The sequence below is a fragment of the Silurus aristotelis genome, assembly GCF_946808225.1.
Source record: "Silurus aristotelis genome assembly, chromosome: 1".
NCBI lineage: Eukaryota > Metazoa > Chordata > Actinopteri > Siluriformes > Siluridae > Silurus > Silurus aristotelis.
The window spans coordinates 21,112,857-21,132,203 of NC_139574.1; the positions used below are offsets into that span (position 1 = coordinate 21,112,857).

General features: G+C 42.6%; 2 protein-coding genes and 1 long non-coding RNA gene across 3 annotated transcripts in view; 2 read left to right on the plus strand and 1 right to left on the minus strand.

Annotated features, from left to right (window-relative positions):
• Positions 1 to 19,347, plus strand: part of LOC310732032 (interleukin-17 receptor D-like) — a 69,554-nt gene that overhangs the window by 18,777 nt on the left and 31,430 nt on the right. The gene's annotated exons all lie outside the window — the stretch shown is intronic.
• LOC310732260 lies at positions 11,130 to 18,937 on the minus strand. Its single transcript, XR_014535426.1, has 2 exons — positions 18,779 to 18,937; positions 11,130 to 11,483 (listed from the first exon to the last, which is right to left on the minus strand). It is a non-coding gene; the product is annotated as an uncharacterized lncRNA (long non-coding RNA).
• The window catches only part of LOC310732197 (protein FAM50A-like), a 19,411-nt gene continuing 18,949 nt past the window's right edge, over positions 18,886 to 19,347 (plus strand). Inside the window, exon 1 of the mRNA XM_083552542.1 lies at positions 18,886 to 19,340. Within this exon, the coding sequence (XP_083408668.1) occupies positions 19,230 to 19,340 (111 nt within the window). The 5' untranslated portion in view covers positions 18,886 to 19,229. The remainder of the gene's footprint in view (positions 19,341 to 19,347) is intronic.

The window sequence follows — 19,347 nt, forward strand, 5'->3', positions numbered from 1 at the left end:
GTCCCCGCGGTCGTGGGTCCCCTCCTGTTGCTTGGGATTCCACATGTGACGTGGCCTTTCAGAGGCTCAAGCAGGAGCTATTACAGGCTCCGATCTTGGCATATGCAGACTTTACCCAGCCTTTTGTTCTGTACACCGATGCTAGTAACATTGGCCTGGGAGCAGTATTGGCCCAGCGGCAACAGGGAGTGGAGTGGGTCATCGCCTACGCAAGCCGAAGTCTTGACCCCGCCGAACGAAATGATTCCAATTACAGTTCATTTAAACTTGAGTTGTTGGCTATGAAGTGGGCCATGAGCGAGAAATTTAAGGATTACCTGTGGGGAGCCAAGGTACTCGTCATAACTGATAACAACCCTTTGGTCCACTTACGAGAACAGCTAAGTTGGGAGCAGTTGAACAACGGTGGGTAGCGCAACTGGCTAATTATGACTACCAACTCCAGTATCGACCGGGCCGGGAGCACATTAATGCTGATGTGTTGTCTAGACTCCCTGAGGCCAAAAGTTGTCCGTTGGAGCCGCTGGAGGAGTGTAAAGAGGGGCTTATGGTGGGATGTGTGGAAGCACCTGGGCTCCAGCAAGAGACAGTCCCCGTTAGTTGGGGCTGGGATCCGCAGCGGTGGAAGGAAAGGCAGGAGGGAGATGCTGAGTTGATGAAGATACGGTCCTGGCTGACGCAGGGGTTATGGCCGGAGGTGGTGGAGCGTCGAGCCCAGACATGGGTAGTGAAGAAACTCCTTGGGCAGTGGGAGAGGCTCTATCTGAGAGAGGGGGTGGTTTGCCGATCCATCCGAGACCCCGTGCTGGGTGAAACTGTAGGCCAGGTGGTGGTACCTGAAGGGCAGGTTCAAGCCCTTTTACGGGCTTACCATACCCAGTTAGGACATGAAGGGAAAGAGAGGACGGTGTCTTTGTTGCGGAGAAATTTCTATTGGCCAAGGATGGAGGCGTCTGTGAACTTGTTCATCCAGAAATGCCCACGCTGCACACTCTTCAAGACGAGGAAAGGGGTGCGAGCCCCATTGGTCCCCATACGAGCCAGGGCCCCTTTGCACATTGTGGCCATGGATTACTTGACGTTGGGTCGACCGATGGATCGCTTCCAGAACATTCTAGTGGTAACTGACCTGTTCACAAAATATGCTTGGGCCATTCCTACCTTAGACCAGACTCTTACCACTACTGCAAATGCCCTGTGGAAGATCGTATTCCAGCCGTTTGGGTGTCCAGAGACTCTTCACTCGGATCAAGGGCCAAACTTCGAATCTAAGGTTGTACGGGAGTTGTGCCAGCTCAATGGGTGTAAAAAGATGCATACCACGCCATATCACCCCCAGGGAAACGGAGGGTGTGAGCGGTTCAACCAGACGTTGCTGGGCCTATTGGGGACGTTGGATACAGATCATCAGAGTAATTGGGTCGATAGTCTTCCCGCGCTGGTACAGGCCTATAACAATAGTGTGCATAGCACCACTGGTTATGCCCCAACTTACCTGATGTTTGGGAGACATGTGCGTCTCCCCACAGATCTACTACTTGGAATGGCTGGGGTTGGAGAAGATCCGAGTCTGACGGATTGGGTAGGCAGACATCATCAGCGACTCCACTCGGCGTACGAACGGGTTACTGATCGAATCAACATAGCCTCTGCTAAGAACAAGCGGCTGTATGACCGGACGGCCCGAGAGGCTCCGTTATTGCCCGGGGAGAGAGTTTTGGTACGGGACAATCGACGCCAAGGAAAGGGCAAACTGAGTGATCGGTGGGAGGCCCTGCCTTATGTGGTACAAAGTCAACAACGTCCCGACCAGCCGGTTTATACCATCCGCCCTGAGGGAAAGTCAGGCACGGAGCAGGTGATACATCGGAATTTAATCCGCCCCTGTCCGAACTATCCAAAGCCTATGGTAGAAGCTCCGACTGTCCCGGTGGCACCTAGGCCACCCTTAGTAGGTTGGGCAGTGGTTCCAAGGGGCCTGAACGTCGAACCAAGAGGGGAAGACCCCGCCTCGCCACAAAGACGTTCCCAACGGGACAACAGAGGGCAGCCCCCTGTGAGATATGGAGACTGGGTCCCTGGGCCTCGTTCTAGGGACTAGAACGGATTGGTGGGGGAGGATGTCACGGGGTGACATAAGCGGAACTGTTCCTCCCCATTCTTGTTTCCGGTGGGAGCGAGTTTAATGTAACACCAGAACAGTTCCGGGTTTTTCCGTGTAAACAGGCTGACGGAGCTTGCTAATGAGGGAATGAGTGGCAGCTGGGCAATAAGCAGAGATTGGGCCACAAGGGGTATGGATTTGTGAGGGGGATTATAAAAGGATCCGGTTGATGTGCAGCAGGGGAAGAAACTTTGGAGCGAAATCTTTGGGGTTGATGCAGACTGGAGGAAATCTTTGGTTGTTGATTTGTTGATCCCGTCGAGCAGTACACGAGAGGGCAGATCGTTAATGGACGGGAAAGACTATGCAGAGAAGGAAGAGCTGGAGAGCAGTGGTATAATTGAACTGCATTATCTCATCGAACAGATAAGTGTTGTCTGCCAGTCCTATTAGGAAGTAAATGCCTGTAGTGCCCGCTACCCGCTATGATGTGGTGAAGCCGCCCCGGCGTTCAGTGAGTTCTGTTGTGAAGCCTTTCAATGTCAGTTGTGTTCCTATAGTCGACCACCTACACAGCTTGGATGTACAGTTTGTCAGTTGAGCGGAGAGAGTCGGCCGGGACCACGAGAAGAGATCCTATTCACTGTGAGTTGATGTGAGTTGCAGTGCCTAATGTGAAGTGAACACGTGTGATCATTTGAAGTGACTGAATTGTGCACTGGTGTGGAAACTGTAATTTTGTGTCTGCCCGTTCCCCAGTTGGCTACTTGTGGGCTCTGAAGGTCAAACTGAAATTAATTAACTGCTGTGTGTTGAGCATATGCTGTACAGGAATGCAGCTCTATTCTGTCTGAGTTGAAGAGGATTTATGAGAGATTTATGCATTGCTGTTCTGTGGTAAGAAGACCCAGTTGTTGACTGTCGAATCCTGTACTCACCACTGTGGTTCTGTGAACATAGAGAAACTGCCCTCTGCCATTGAATGCTGCCATCACTGCTCTGTGGTAAGAAGATCTAGTTATTGATTGTCAAATCCTGTACTCACCACTGTTGTTCTTTGAACCTAGAGAAACTGTCCTTCGCCATTGAATGTTGCTACTACTGCCCTGTGGAAAGAAGACCCAGTTGTTGACCGTTGAAACCTGTACTCACCACTGTGGTTCTGTGAACATAGAGAAATTGCCCTCTGCTATTGCATGCTGCCATCACTGCCCTGTGGTAAGAAAATCTAGTTGTTGATTGTCAAATCCTGTATTTACCACGGTTGTTCTGAGAACATAGAGAAACTGTCCTCTGCCATTGGATGCTGCCACAACTGTCCTGTGGAAAGAAGACCCAGCTGTGGACTGTTGAAACCTGTACTCACCACTGTGGTTCTGTGAACATAGAGAAACTGCCCTCTGCCATTGGATGCTGCCACTACTGCTCTGTGGTAAGAAGATCTAGTTGTTGATTGTCAAATCCTGTACTCACCAATCCTGTGCGGATCCTTACCTGTGTCTGCTCCATTACTCATCTTTGGCCGAAGAGGAGTTGCTGTGCGAATCCTTATCAGTGCTTGTTCCATTACTTACTTCCGGCCGAAGAGGAACTGTTGTCTGAACCCTTACCAGTGTCTGCTCCATCATTTGCTTCTGTCCGTTTGAAGAGGGATCGTTGTGCGAACTTCCCACGCAACCCGGTAGAAGAGAGAGGAGGATCAGTCGGTGGATTTTAGTTTGAGATTGGCCTTATTTTAACTAAATAAAATACAAGTTTTTGATGTTAATTACCTTGTCTGGTCTGTTGGTGTCTTTGGGTAACTCCTCGAGGTGGTACGTTGTGAAGGGGAGGGAAGGCCACCCCGGCCTGTGACACTATTCCATGCCAAATCTCTAAGCCAAGACCTTTCCAAATACATGACTGCCATTTTTGACTATTCAAAGAGGTCAGACATCCCTACAATGTTACATTTGGCCTCTCATTATACTCTTCCAAAGGATTTACCCCTGCTTTTCTCCCATCTACATGGAGTGGCTTTGCAGAAGCCTGGAGCTTACCTACTGATTAAAAACATCTCAGAAAATGGTTACTCTAACCTCCCAGCTGGTGCAGCATTACTACTAGCTATTCAAGACGCACTGATACTAATCACTGCTTTGTAAACTCTCTGGCATAATAATATAACTTGAGAAAGGGTCATATGATTTACCTGCTCCTCTCATTGTATCAAAGTAACACTGTCTTGTTACAATCTAGGAAGTGCTGCACCAGTGCTGTTGCTACATCTCAATTGTACATATGCAACATGGTTATTTTTGTGGCATTTTGTGAATTTTTGCCTTTATAATTTGTTGAGGACACGGGCAATGAGATGCCCTTGTAGACTCATTTTCTTATATTCAGGTAGTCTTTTATCAAATACTGTGATTTATGATAGTCTCTATTAAAATGTCTGTGTATTGTAGGACCAAATTCCACTGAACGATTAAAATGTTTTTCACTTGCAAAGTTATTCACTCTAATTTAAGCATTTGATTCAAACATTCCCATGACCTTTGCATTACTCCATGGTTCTATTTCTTCATTTTTCACCTTTTTTTCAAATCTATATGGGTAATTTATATTTTTTTACATGTACAGTTTCTACTTGTCTTATTACCTCTTGCATTGGTAATTCCATTTATTTCATTTCTCTTGTTGAAAGTTTGGCCAACTAAAAAAAAAAACTAATTCATCCATTTTGTTTATGAGCACCATTTACGTTTGTATTGTTTTATGGACTTATTGAGACTTAAAAATGGTGTTTAATTATGAATGTTCCTTCATTTTAATTTACATTTAAATTAAAGCTCTATTTAACCACAATATTATATATTTAAGCACAATTTTAAGTCCTTGTCTGTCCCTGAAAGTAAACGGACAAGTTTTTTAGAAATATTCTGAATATTCTTTGGTTTTCTACATCGGTCAGCTGCATATTTGACCCCTTACCAGCAGTGGGCAGTTTGATTTTGAGATCTATATTTTTGCTCTGTGAACAAATGCTATAAACAGAATAATCAATGCTGATGCTGCTCAAAGGCAACAAAATGCTTTTCCCCTTTTCTGCTTCAACTCCATAACTCTGTAAATGTTTAATAGGAGGTGTTCGATAAAGATATTAAAGACTATAATTGTGTTATACACTTTGTCTTCTTGTGACTGATGATGATCAAATGATATTTTATGGCCAATCAGTATAGAATAGCCTTTATTTGTCACATATACATTACAGCACAGTGAAATTCGTTCCTTGGATATTCCAGCTTGCTTGGAAAGCTGGGGTTAGAGCGCAGGGTTGGTCATGATACAGCCCTCTGGAGCAAAGAGGGTTAAGGGCTTTTCTCAAGGGCCCAGTAGTGCCAGCTTGGAGATACCAGGGCTTGAACCCCCGACCAGTAACCCAGCACCTTAACCACTGAGCCACAATGCCCCAGAATGCAGAAAACCAACTAATTTACTTTCTCTTTCCATTTTAAAGGCCATTCTATCCCATATTGCTAACCTTACTTAAAATGTTCTGCACTTTTATATTCAAAAATCATTTATTAAGTATGTTTTTAAGTATTTCCCTTTATGAGGACACTTGAGTGTTTGATTGAATTATTTTCAATCAGTCAATGGTTGAATCTGTCTTAAATTATTTATGAACAAGAGAAGAAATCATGTCTAAAAGCTGCATGCATAATTTTCCTGTGGTGCTCCATGCCATCCCTCAGGGAGTTGGGCATATATGGACTATTCCATAAATGGACAGCATAAATGGTTTAGTGCCTGGGCCTTCAGTGGGAACTTAGTTAATCCACCTCTTAATACCACCATTATGTCGCAATTATAGAAACCATCAATTCTATACAAAAAAAACGCAATATAACAAGGCATTGTTATATTGCGTTTTTGTAAAGTATTGATGGTTTCTATAATTGCAATGTAGATGGCATTACAGAGAGAGAGGCATTTCACATATGGAGGGTGAATACCATTTTATTAAAGCAAAAAACCCAGTTAAGACTCCAAACCTCTACACTACAACCTCAACTGTGCCACCCACATCATCTGGAGCAGTTCAGAATCAATATTTGTCTGATAACATGACAGAAACATAAAAAATATGTAAATACAATACAACCTACACACCAGAGATGCAGACTCAAAATTTGCACCGCTCCTCTGAGTCTGTAGGCCAGTTGCACCGCTCGTATTCACTGGTCTGGAAGTGGCAAACAAACCCTTTCCCGGGCTGAGACAAGCTAGCTAGCTTCAGGGTTGGCCGACCTCTTCTCTCAGATGTCTAGCTTTTATTGAAAATGTATTTTTAGAATGTATTTTTTTGTTTTAGGTTTAATAACCTTTTTTTGGGACAAGTTTTTGCTGCACTGAACAACGAGAGCGACCGAGTGATACGTCATCAACCAAGCAACTGATGCGACCCTCCGGCGAAAACGGGTAACCGGCAGCGTGGGTTTGCTCGTGCCTTTGAAATTGGCTGGTGAAACAGGGTAAAATTTTGTAAGCAAAGTCACTCGTATCTCCGTTTGCTCGTACTATAGGTTGCTCGTACAACAGGGTTTTACTGTAGAAAGAACGGGCTCCTGCTGTTACAACCCAATATAGGATTAAACTATAAAAAAATCAAAAACAGGGCAATATCAAGATTTAATTTTCTTTTTATTTAAACATGAAAAGCATGTTCTATGCAGATAAAATTAAAATTCCCATTAACTACACACAGAGTAAATGTCAATGTTTGAGAAGAAAACAACCACAATAACATGACAATTTCCACACTTAATTCACCAAGAGAAGACATAGTAGTTACCATTTTCTATGTGGTATTACAAGTGTTTGTTGTTTGTGTGCTTTTTACAGGATACTTTATATACAATTAAAACGGTTAAATCCAAAGTAGTCCAAAGAGGCACCTTCACAGACAAAAGCAACAGTGAAATTTTAACCAACATGGTAGTGGCAATGGCAAAAAGTCTTCTTCTTCTTCTCCTTCTTTCGGCTGCTCCCATTAGAGGTTGCCACAGCGGATCATCCGTCTCCATACCACCCTGTCCTCTACATCTGCCTCTTTCACACCAACTACCTGCATGTCTTCCCTCACCACATCCATGAACCTCCTCCTTGGCCTTCCTCTTTTCCTCCTACCTGGTGGCTCCATCCTCAGCATTCTTCTACCAATATAATTCATGTCCCTCCTCTGCACATGTCCAAACTATCTCAATCTCGCCTCCCTTACCTTGTCACCAAAAAATCCTACATGCGCTGTCCCTTTAATAAACTCATTTCTAATCTTGTCCATCCTCGTCACTCCCAACGAAAACCTTAACATCGTCAGCTCTGTTACCTCCAGCTCCACCTCCTGTCTTCTACTCAATGCCACTGTCTCTAATCCATACAACATCGCAGATCTCACCACAGTCCTATAAACTTTCCCTTTCATTCTTGCAGATACCCTACTATCACAAATCACTCCTGTCACTCTTCTCCACCCACTCCACCCTGCCTGCACTCTTTTCTTCACTTCTCTAACACACTCTCCATTACTTTGCACTGTTGACCCCAGGTACCTGAACTCCTCCACCTCTTCTCCCTGCAACCGCACCACTCCACTGCCCTTCCTCTCATTCACACACATGTACTCTGTCTTACTCCTACTGACTTTTATTCCCATTCTTTCCAGCACATATCTCCACCACTCCAGGCTCTTCTCAACCTGCTCACTACTCTCACTACAAATCACAATATCATCCGCAAACATCATAGTCCAGGGAGACTCCTGTCTGACCTCGTCCGTCAACCTGTCCATCACCAATTCAAACAGGAAAGGGCTCAGGGCCGATCCTTGAAGTAGTCCAACCCTCACCCAGAACCAGTTGGTCGTTCCTACTGCACATTTCACTGCTGTCACACTGTCCTCATACATGTCCTGCACCACCCTCACACACTTCTCTGACACACCTGACTTCCTCATACAGTACCACAGCTCCTCTCTCGGCACCCTGTCGTACGCTTTCTCTAAATCCACAAATACACAATGTAATTCCCTCTGTCCTTCACTATATTTCTCCATCAACATCCTCAAAGCAAATAAGGCATCTGTGGTGCTTTTCCTCGGCATGAAACCATACTGTTGCTCACAGATGGTCACCTCTTTTCTCAGCCTGGCTTCCACTACTCTTTCCCATAACTTCATGGTGTGACTGATCAACTTAATTCCCCTGTAGTTACTGCAGGTCTGCACATCTCCCTTATGCTTAAAGATCAGTACCAGCACACTCCTTCTCCATTCCTTAGGCATCCTCCCACCTTCCAGAATCTTGTTAAACAATCTGGTTAAAAACTCCACTGCATCCATCATTTTCTCCCTCTCTGATTTTCCTCATTCATCAGCTGCTCAAAATACTCCCTCCACCTTCTCAACACACTCTCCTCACTAGTCAACACATTTCCCTCTCCATCCTTTATTGCTCTAACTTGCAGCACATCCTTCCCAGCTTGGTCCCTCTGCCTGGCCAATCGGTATAAATCCTTTTCTACTTCCTTAGTGTCCAATTTCACATACAGCTGCTCATATGCCTTTTTCTTGGCTTTCGCCACATCCCTCTTCACCTGCTGCCGCATCTCCTTGTACTCCTGCCTACTTTTCTCATCACTCTGTCTATCCCACTTCTCTTTTGCCAACCTCTTTCTCCTTATGCTCTCCTGCACTTCCTCATTCCACCACCACGTCTCCTTCTCTTCCTTTCTATTTACAGATGTTACACAAAGTACTTTTCTAGCTGCCTCCCTCATCACTCCTGCAGTAGTTTCCCAATCACACAACACCTCTTCACCACCACCGAGCCCCCGTCTGACCTCTTCCCTGAACCTCACACTACACTCTTCCTCCTTCAGTTTCCACCATCTTATTCTTCTTTCAGTCCTCACTCTCCTTCTCTTCTTCTTCGCCTCCAAAACCATCCTACATACCACCATCCGATGCTGTCTAGCTACACTGTCCCCTGCCAACACCTTACAGTCTCCAATCTCCATCAGGTTGCATCTCCTGCATAGAACATAGTCCACCTGTGTGCACCTTCCTCCACTCTTATACGTCACCCTATGATCCTCCTTCTTCTTAAAATAAGTGTTCACCACTGCCATTTCCATCCTTTTAGCAAAATCTACCACCATCTGCCCTTCCACATTCCTCTCCTTAAGGCCATACCTACCCATCACCTCCTCATCACCTCTGTTCCCTTCACCAACATGCCCATTAAAGTCTGCCCCAATCACCAATCATTCTTTCCTAGGTACACCATCTACCACTTCATCTAATTCACTCCAGAATCTTTCCTTCTCCTCCATCTCACAGCCAACTTGAGGAGCATAGGCCCTGATGACATTTATCATCATCCCTTTAACATCCAGCTTCACGATCATCACCCTATCAGAAACTCTCTTCACCTCCACTACACTCTTACTGTACTCTTGCTTCAGAATCACCCCTACACCATTTCTCTTTCCATCCACACCATGATAGAACAGTTTGAACCCACCTCCAATGTTCCTGGCCTTACTCCCTTTTCACTTGGTCTCCTGAACACACAACATATCTACATTTCTCCTCTCCATCATATCAGCTATCTCCCTCCCTTTACCCGTCATAGTACCAACATTTAAAGTACCAACCCGAACCTCCACTCTCCTACACTGCCTCTTTTCCTGCCATCTCTGTAGACGACTTCCTCCTCCTTCGGCCAACAGTAGCCCAATTTCCACCGGTACACTGTCGGCTAACGATACCTGTGGCGGTCGTTGTTAACCCGGGCCTCGACCAATCCGGTATGAAATTCTCATTTGTGATCCGCATATTTGATTTGGCACATGTTTTACGCTGGATGCCCTTCCTAACGCAACCTTCCCCATTTACCCGGGCTTGGGACCGGCACTAAGAGTGCACTGGCTTGTGCCTCCCTAATGGCTGGGTTGCAATGGCAAAAAGTAAAGATAATAATGGGCTGTTTGACAACATATGCCAAGGTTTGATCGATAGAGAATCTTTATCAATCAGCATGATTTAATGTTCCCATTTTCTTTGCATGAACAAAAATAAATTTGTAAAACCTTATGTCTTAAATTTATTTCCTAAGACATATTATGCAATAAACTGAATTTATTGTGCAAGGCTCAAACTTTTATTGATATGCAAAATGTAAGAAAATATTGTTAACATAAATGGCACATAAGTTTAAAACCTGATTTTGTAAACCAAAAAAAAAAATCTAAAATCTTTGTTTTTCCATGGTGTCCTTTCTGAATCATTGCACCTCTTAATATCTTCATTATGATGCTTTGGCTATAGAAACCATTAATATTACACCGAAACACAGTATATGGAACACTGCATCACAGACAGGTGTCTAATGCGGCAAGAATGAAAGGCATTACTAAAGCAAGTAACCCCATTAACACAATGCAATTCTCCTTTCTCCTTTACATCATCTCTTGCAGAAGCATCAATATTAACCTTATAAAATGGCCCTGGGTTCTCCATGCATGCATTTTTTATGCATTTTTGTACATTCTTTCTGTGCATTTTGTTTTTCCTGTGGATTTGATATTAGGTAACTTGTATGTATGTAGGGAAAAATGTTAAAGTATGAATGTGCAATTTGCTACATATGCGGGTTGTGAGCTCTGACTAGTGTGCTCTCTGACCATTCATTCAAAGGACATGAGAATGCTGACGTGATAGGACATCATCTAGAGGGCCTTGGTTTGGGCCAATCGCAGTCTGATTGGTTAAAGTAACAGCTTCAAGAAACATCTATTTGAAGCTACCAAGAGCCACACTGTCATTTCTGAAGGTCTTGCAGTATTAGGTGATGTGACTGCTGAAACCTGGTGGGATAGAAACTCCAACAAAAAAATGCACTTGCCATTTTGCCATCCTATCTGTGCTAGAGTATCAGCCATGTCCTCGGGGGCTCTGAAAATCAAATCTTTATCTGTGTTTTTTCTTTGTCATATCTGTTGGTATTTACTTGGATACTGGATTACCTCACAGACCGACAACAGTATGTGAGGACTCGTGCCTGTGAGTCTGACACGGTTGTCTGCAACACTGAGCCACGCAGGAAACGGTTCTAGCCCTGTTCCATTCCATCATCTACACTGTAGACTTCATGTTCAGCTCAGCAAACTGTCACCTGCAGAAGTTGTCTGATGACTTTGCCATCGTCGGCCTTCTCACAGATGATGATGATGACGGGGAGTACATGGGACTGATCCAGAACTTTGTGGACTGGTGCCAATGAAGCTGCCTCCAGATAAATGCGAGGAAGACAAAAGAACTAATGGTGGATTTCTGTTTTCACAAACAAACTTCATTATCACCAGTGAACATTCAGGGAACGGACATTGAGAGAGTGGACGCTTATAAATACCTGAGTGTTCATCTGAACAGCAAACGACTGGACAGATAATACTAAAGCAATTTAAAAGAGAGGACAGAACAGCCTCTTTCTGCTGAGGAGACTAAGGTCTTTTGGAGTGCAGGGAGAGCTACTGAAGACCTTTTTTGACTCTGTGGTGGCCTCAGCCATCTTCTGTGGTGTGGTCTGCTGGTGCAGCAGAATCTCTACTGCAGACAGAAAAAAGACTGGACAAGCTGATCAGGAATTCCAGCTCAGTCCTGGGGATTCCCCTGGACACTGTACAGTAGGTGGGAGAAAGCAGTATGGTAGCTAAATTGGACAAAGTCTCTGGACAATGGTAGCTGCTGGACAACGTTAGCAACGGTAGCTGCTTTTGGAAGCTAAACTGGACAACGTCATTGCTGCACAACGACAGGGGTGGTGAAAACTGCACAACCAATCATCAGCACTCAACTACCGACTTTGAAGGACATTTACTGTAAACGCTGTCTGCAAAGGGTGACGAGCATCATAAAAGATACCTCTCACCCCAACCATGGACAATTCACCCTTCTCCCATTGGGCAGATGCTAGAGGTGCCTCAGAGCTGCACAAACAGACTGAAGAATTGCTGTTACTGCACTGAACAGCTGGATCAATACTGCATTGTCACTTTCTGTGTATTTCGCACTGCTAATCCACTACACATTTCTTTTCGCAACATCTATAACTCACATTTGCACTACTGTACATTCTAGCCATGTTTATACTGTACATACTGTAGCATACATACTGCACATTCATACTTGTACATAAATATATCATGTCATTTGAGTATATTATTTTCTCTGTCTATGCATAATCTTTGCACAGTATTACTATATAAACCATATATTACCTACTGCACCTTCTGTACAATATTCACCTTCATCCCTGTATATATGGACCTCATACCCTATTTATCTACTGTTGTCAGTCTGTTGTCTACTTCTCTTTGTTAATAACTGGAACTGTTTCTGGGAGCATCCTAGGTTCTTCCACCCTGAGGGCCTGCACCCCAGCAGAGTTGGAGCAGCAGTGCTATCAGATAACATCTCTAGGATACTTCACACCATCTGACTGGTAAGACATCCGGAAATCTTCAACTATGAGAACACGCATACAACAGACCAAATAGTTACAAGTACACACACAGTCCAGTTTATAGAAACCGTATCTATTCCTCGTGTAGCAAAACCAAGAATTAAATACACAAGATCCAGAAATAATCTTATTACAGTTAAAATTGAAAAATGCCAGATAAACAAACACAACAAAGTTCTAAAGTTTGGTCTTTTAAACATTAGATCACTTGCACCCAAAGCACTGATTGTAAATGAGATGATCACAGATAATCATCTCGATGCACTCTGTCTCACTGAGACCTGGATACCGTCAGATTATGATTATAAGCATGAGCCCCGTCAGACTGGTCGTGGGGGTGGTGTAGGAACCATTTATAGTGCCTCTCTTAATGTTAGTTAGATATAAGGATTCAGTTTTAAATCATTTGAAGTGCTCGTTCTTAAAATTGTACTTTCAGACATACATAGAAAACTCGCTCTGGTCACCGTGTACAGATTCCCAGGGCCCTACGCTGATTTTCTTCAAGAGTTTGCTTGTTTTCTCTCAGACCTCTTGATCAATTTTGATAAAGTGCTGCTTGTAGGAGATTTTAATATTCATGTAGATGATGCAAACGATGCCCTAGGATTATCATTTGTCGACTTATTAAACTCTTTTGGGGTTAAACAAAACGTCACCGGACCAACTCATCGCTTTAACCACACATTAGACTTAATAATATCCCATGGCGCAGACGTCACTGATATAGATATTTTACCTTAGAGTGATGACATCACAGACCATTACCTCATACTGTACACACTACCGGTAGAGCAGATTAGCCGTGTTTCACCACGTTATCGACTTGGTAGGACTATTCGACCACTAAGGACAGATTCATAAATAACCTGCCCGATTTATCTCAGTTTCACACTAAACCCATAACTGCTGATAATCTTGATGAGATGGTGAACAACATAGACCTTATCCTCACTAGCACATTAGACACTGTTGCCCCCATCCGGTTAAAAAAGGTTAGAGAACAAGCACCTTCACCTTGGTATAATAGTCATACGCATGCCCTGAAGAGAACAGCACGTAATCTGTTAAGAGAAAATGGAGGAAAACTAAATTGGAGGTATTTAGAATTGCGTATAAAGACAGTATGCTCAGCTACAGACAGGCGCTAAAAGCTGCTAGAGCTGAACACCTGAGCAAACTCATAGAAAATAACAAAAACAATCCCAGGTTCCTTTTCAGTACAGTAGCTAAACTAACTACAAATCAGCGATCTGAAAAATGTGTTCCATCACAGTCTAGTAGTAAAGACTTAATGAATTTCTTTACTGAAAAAAAGAAAACATTAGAAAAACAATTGTGGCAGTTCAACCTCTGACAGCATCTCCCGACACAATCTTACCTACAACCCCACAACTACACTGTTTTACATGTACAAGATTAAAGATTTTAGAAAAGATTGTCGCTGCCCAGTTATGTAACCACTTGCAAGAGAACAATATCTTTGAAGAGTTTCAGTCAGGTTTTAGGCCCCATCATAGCACAGAAACTGCCCTAGTTAAAATCACTAATGACCTGTTTTTAGCTTCAGACCAATGCTACATCTCTCTATTAGTTTTACTAGATCTTAGTGCTGCGTTCGACACTATAGATCATGATCTTCTCCTTGATCGCTTACAGAACTACATCGGCATTCAGGGACAGGCATTAAGATGGTTTAAATCCTACCTGTCCAATCTTTACTATTTCGTAGATTTAAATGGAGAGCTATCCAGGCTAATGCTAGTAAATTATGGCGTGCCACAAGGGTCAGTTCTAGGACCCCTGCTTTTCACAATATACATGCTTCCGTTAGGAAATATTATTGGAAGGCATGGAATTAGCTTCTATTGTTATGCTGATGATACCCAGCTATATATCTCATCTAAACCAGGCGATACAGTTTAATTAACTCGCATAACTGAGTGTGTTAAGGAAATAAGAGATTGGATGACCCATAACTTTCTGCTATTAAATTCTGATAAGACGGAGATTTTGCTCATCGGCCCAAAAACTAGTACACAGAAGCTCCAGCATCTCAGCCTGCATTTAGACGGATGTTCTGTAACTACTAGTTCAACGGTAAAAGACCTGGTAATTATTTTAGACATCAACTTATCTTTTAAAAATCACATCAATCAAGTTACAAAAACAGCCTTCTTTCACCTTAGAAATATTTCTAAGATCTATATCCGATGCAGAGAAGCTCGTCCATGCGTTTATGACCTTCAGAATAGACTATTGTAATGCATTACTAGGTGGATGTCCTGCATCATTAATAAACAAGCTTCAGTTAGTTCAGAATGCGGCAGCAAGAGTTCTTACTAGGTCAAGAAAATATGATCATATAACCCCAATCTTATTCTACATTGGCTTCCTGTTAAGTTTCGAATAGACTACAAACTACTACTTCTTACTTATAAAGCACTAAATGGTTTGGCTCCCATGTATCTCTCCAGTCTTCTAACACGCTACAATCCATCACGCTCCCTGAGATCTCAAAACTCTGGGCTTCTAGTAGTTCCTAGAATAGCAAAGTCCACAAAAGGCGGTAGATCATTCTCACATTTAGCTCCCCAACTCTGGAATAGTCTTCCTGACAGTGTTCGGGGTTCAGACACACTCACTCAGTTTAAGTGCAGATTAAAAACATATCTTTTTAGCAAAGCCTACACATAACACGTCTCACATCATAACCTTGTGCTCCAGAACATATGATAACATGCACATTATCAACTTGTGCTGTTTATATCATGAACAGCAGCTACACTAATTCCTCTCCACTGCTTCTCTTTCTCTCCCCATCCCGAGGCATCCTGAGGTTGCTCCAGCTCCAGTCACGCCCCACCTCGTGAAGATTATGGACCTATGGGTGATCATGGAGAAGTAGATGCCAAACTCGCAAACATCCCAAACCATCTACAGACGTACGAGTGCCAATTGGATCCCACTACATGTGTGGCATTGGACCTCCTGGAGTGTTTAAAGGCTCTGGCATGGAGAAGCTGATGCTGGATCTATGATGATCACAAATGTTGAGCTCAGTAGCTCCTACTTTTATACCAAAGACTGTAGAAAGAACATTTACTTATAATCTTCTACTCCAGTACTCATGTTAGTTCTCACTCTCCAGTGTTCTGTATTGTTGAAAGATTTATGATCAAACTCTTGATGTCACCCAAATGAGGAGAGGTTCCCCTTTTGAGTCTGGTTCCTCTCAAGGTTTTTTCCTCATAACATCTAAGGGAGTTTTTCCATGCCACTGTCGCCATGGCTTGCTCATCAGGGACAAACGCATACCATTCACCTTGACTGTTGATTTCTGTAAAGCTGCTTTGAGACAATGTCTGTTGTGAAAAGCGCTATACAAATAAACTTGACTTGATTTGACTTTTTAATTGTAAATAGGCCACTTATGCACTTCAGGTTAGATGCTAACTACAATTCATTGTTCATTGGCTCTGTACATGTACATTGCACAATTATAATAAAGTTAAATCTAATCTAATTAAAAATGCTGATTTGTTTTTTTTGTTAACATAAAGAGTGAATTAGTACTTTAAAATTATAGTAAGGAATTTTATATCCCTATTTCCAGGCTTACATCATGTTAAACTATACATTGGAACCACGGGTTACGAATTTAATTCGGTCCGGTACTTAATTCGTAACCTGAAAAGTTCGTATCCCGATACGAATTTCCCAATAAGAATGAACAGAAACTTTGGTAATTCGTTCTGGACAACCAAAAATATTACTTTAAAAATAAAAATAAAGCCAATATTCACTAATTGTTACACGGCGAATATGGAGGCGGAAGCAGAAATAGAAGCGAGCGTATTTATTCAGTCTAAGGCAGAGCCAACACAAAAACATCAGCAGAGAAACGGAATAAACTGGCAAAAGGCAGTCCGTATATAATATCCACAGTGCGTGATGGCGGAAGCGCGGTGCGGAGGCAGCGACGGAGAAGCGTCGGTAGTCCAAGGTGCGCTGGGGAAGACACACGCTACCGTGGAGAGAGCGAGGAGTCCGGGATGAGACGGTGCGTAGCGGGAGAAGTATGCACGGAGAAACACACCACCAGGAACTGGCACAGACACGCACGAACGTACAATAACGGACAATAGGTGTAGGTGAATGTGGTTTTTTTTTTATATGAGCTGGGGATTAGTGAATAACGAGCTCCAGGTGTGCATGATTGAAGCCCGATTGTGAGCAGCTCCGTGCGGGCGGGGGACGCACGAGAGAAGGGGCGCGGTGCTTCGGGGAACACCGAGGTTTGACAGCTGCCGGCGGGGGCGTGGCAGAAATAAAGACACAGTGTTAACACGAACGCTGAGACAATGCTCTCGCTAGGTACACAGGACGCTAACTGATGCGACGAGCTGCGTGGGAGAGCATGGGTGGCGATACGAAAATAACCAACTTGCCTGCGATTTTCTGGTGTGAAATAGCAACGCTGCAGTACTCCGGTCCAGCAGATGGCAGAAATGTTCTGATGCTCTGTTTTATTTGCAGCAGGAAGAAGATAAAGTACGCGAAGAGGTTGATCTCGACGCATCAGCATATATCTATGGAAGCCTGTTTCCGGCATTGAATGAAAAATGTAAAAAGGTTATTGCGATTCAATACTGACTTTTTTCTCACAATAGCGAGTTTATATCTCACAGTTTTGAGGAAAAAGTCAGAATTGCGAGATATAAACTCTATTGCGAGAAGAAAGTCACTTGAGAAGAAAGAGACACTTTCTGGCAAAGCACATAATAGACTTCCATATCTATAATAACACACATCATATTTAGAGTTAATATGGCCATAACTTGTCGTAGGGAAAATTGCATACAAAGCTCTGTTTACAATAAAAGGTGCAAATGAGTTATAAACTCGCAATTGCAAGAAAAAAAAGGAGAATTGTGAATTTATACCTTGTAATCATGGGCGTAAATTTCATTTAACAATGGGGGGACAATAAATATAAAATTTCTCATGAGCAATTTATGAAGGGGACAAATAATACAGTCAAATTGTACTTATAAAGACACAGTGTCCCCACAGTGAAAAACTTTGCTTTTTTATTATTATTGTAGCATGCAGACTGCGTTGTAATGGTTATTTTCAAGGTTTTTCTCAGGTTCAATGACAAAGCAAAACAAGGAATTAAAAAAGGTTTAAAATTGTATTTTAAATTAATGAAGACACTTAAGAACAGAATAGAAATTGATTATACAAAAAAATACACTGGGGTCAGTTCAGACGTAGCACAGTGCTCATTTAGTAAATGTCAGTGTCAGTGCACTATGCTACAAGCTATTGTAAACAAGCTAACGTTCACTAGATAAGTCATATTTTAATCGCTAATATAGCAGATTCATGGAAAATTACATCGGTAATCAGCATTTTTGCCGCAACTAATTTATGAATGAGTCTGCATCAACTACATTAAAGAGAATCGCTTTATTTAAGTGAATAAAATACCCTAGTTAATGGAGTTGAACATTAATTGAGCCGCAGCCACACACCTGACTCGTGTGTGTAGAGTAGGTGAGATGAACTGGGAACGCAGGCAGTGGGTCAAACCACTGTGAGGAAGGGGAGGGGGGAAACTCAACTGTTTCTAAATGCATTTTTTGCTTTTTGTGCGTATACTACTTACACAAATATATAGGTACACATACATATATTTTTTACAATAGAGAGTGCGATATTTTTTAAATATTTTTTTTTGGGGGGGTGGGGGGGAGACACAATCCTCGGATGGGGGGATGGGACATCCCCCCGTCCCCCCGGGATATACGCCCATGCTTGCAATTGCGAGTTTATATCTCTTATATCTTAGAATTTTGAGATAAAAAGACGCATAATCTTTTTTTTAATATTCATTACGAGTGTAAAAGAACAGTTTTGCCTATATATATATATATATATATATATATATATATATATATATATATATATATATATATATATATATATATATATATATATATATATATATATAATGTTGTTTAGATATTTCAATTGTTACAGAATTTATTATCTACATTAAATGCAGATTAAAAACTGTAACAATCAAATACAGTACTGTAAGAAAGGATTCCCATTCAGTTGTATTTCCACGCTTCACCACTAGAGGCAGACTGTATTGTTTACCAAGCAATGACAGGTTACCTATGACGTCACAGTGCACCGTCCCACATCAGGGGTATAAAAGGCCAGAACACAGCAGCAGCATTCATTATAGATGTATTAACAGAAGACAGCAAGGATCACTTCATATGCAATAAATTCTATACCCAGTAAAGTTGATTGTTCTGAAACCTAGAGAGCTAGAGAGGAAAACTTCCTAACAGTACAATCAATCCGGAATATATATCTGATAGTTGGTATTCCAACCGCCATTTAAACATCCCGAAGAAGGAGAAGTAGAAGAAGAAGGAGAAGAAGAAGGAGAAGGATAGATCGCGTCAGCTCCTAAATTGTTGAACGTTTATTTTTCACTATTTATAGTTAAAAACAGCCACTTTCCATTCACAATGGCACAATACAAAGGAGCTGCCAGTGAGGTGGGGAGAGCCATGCGGCTGATAAAAAAACGCGAAAGAGAGAGAGAACAGATGGAACAGTTGAAACAAAAAATAGCACAGGCAAGTG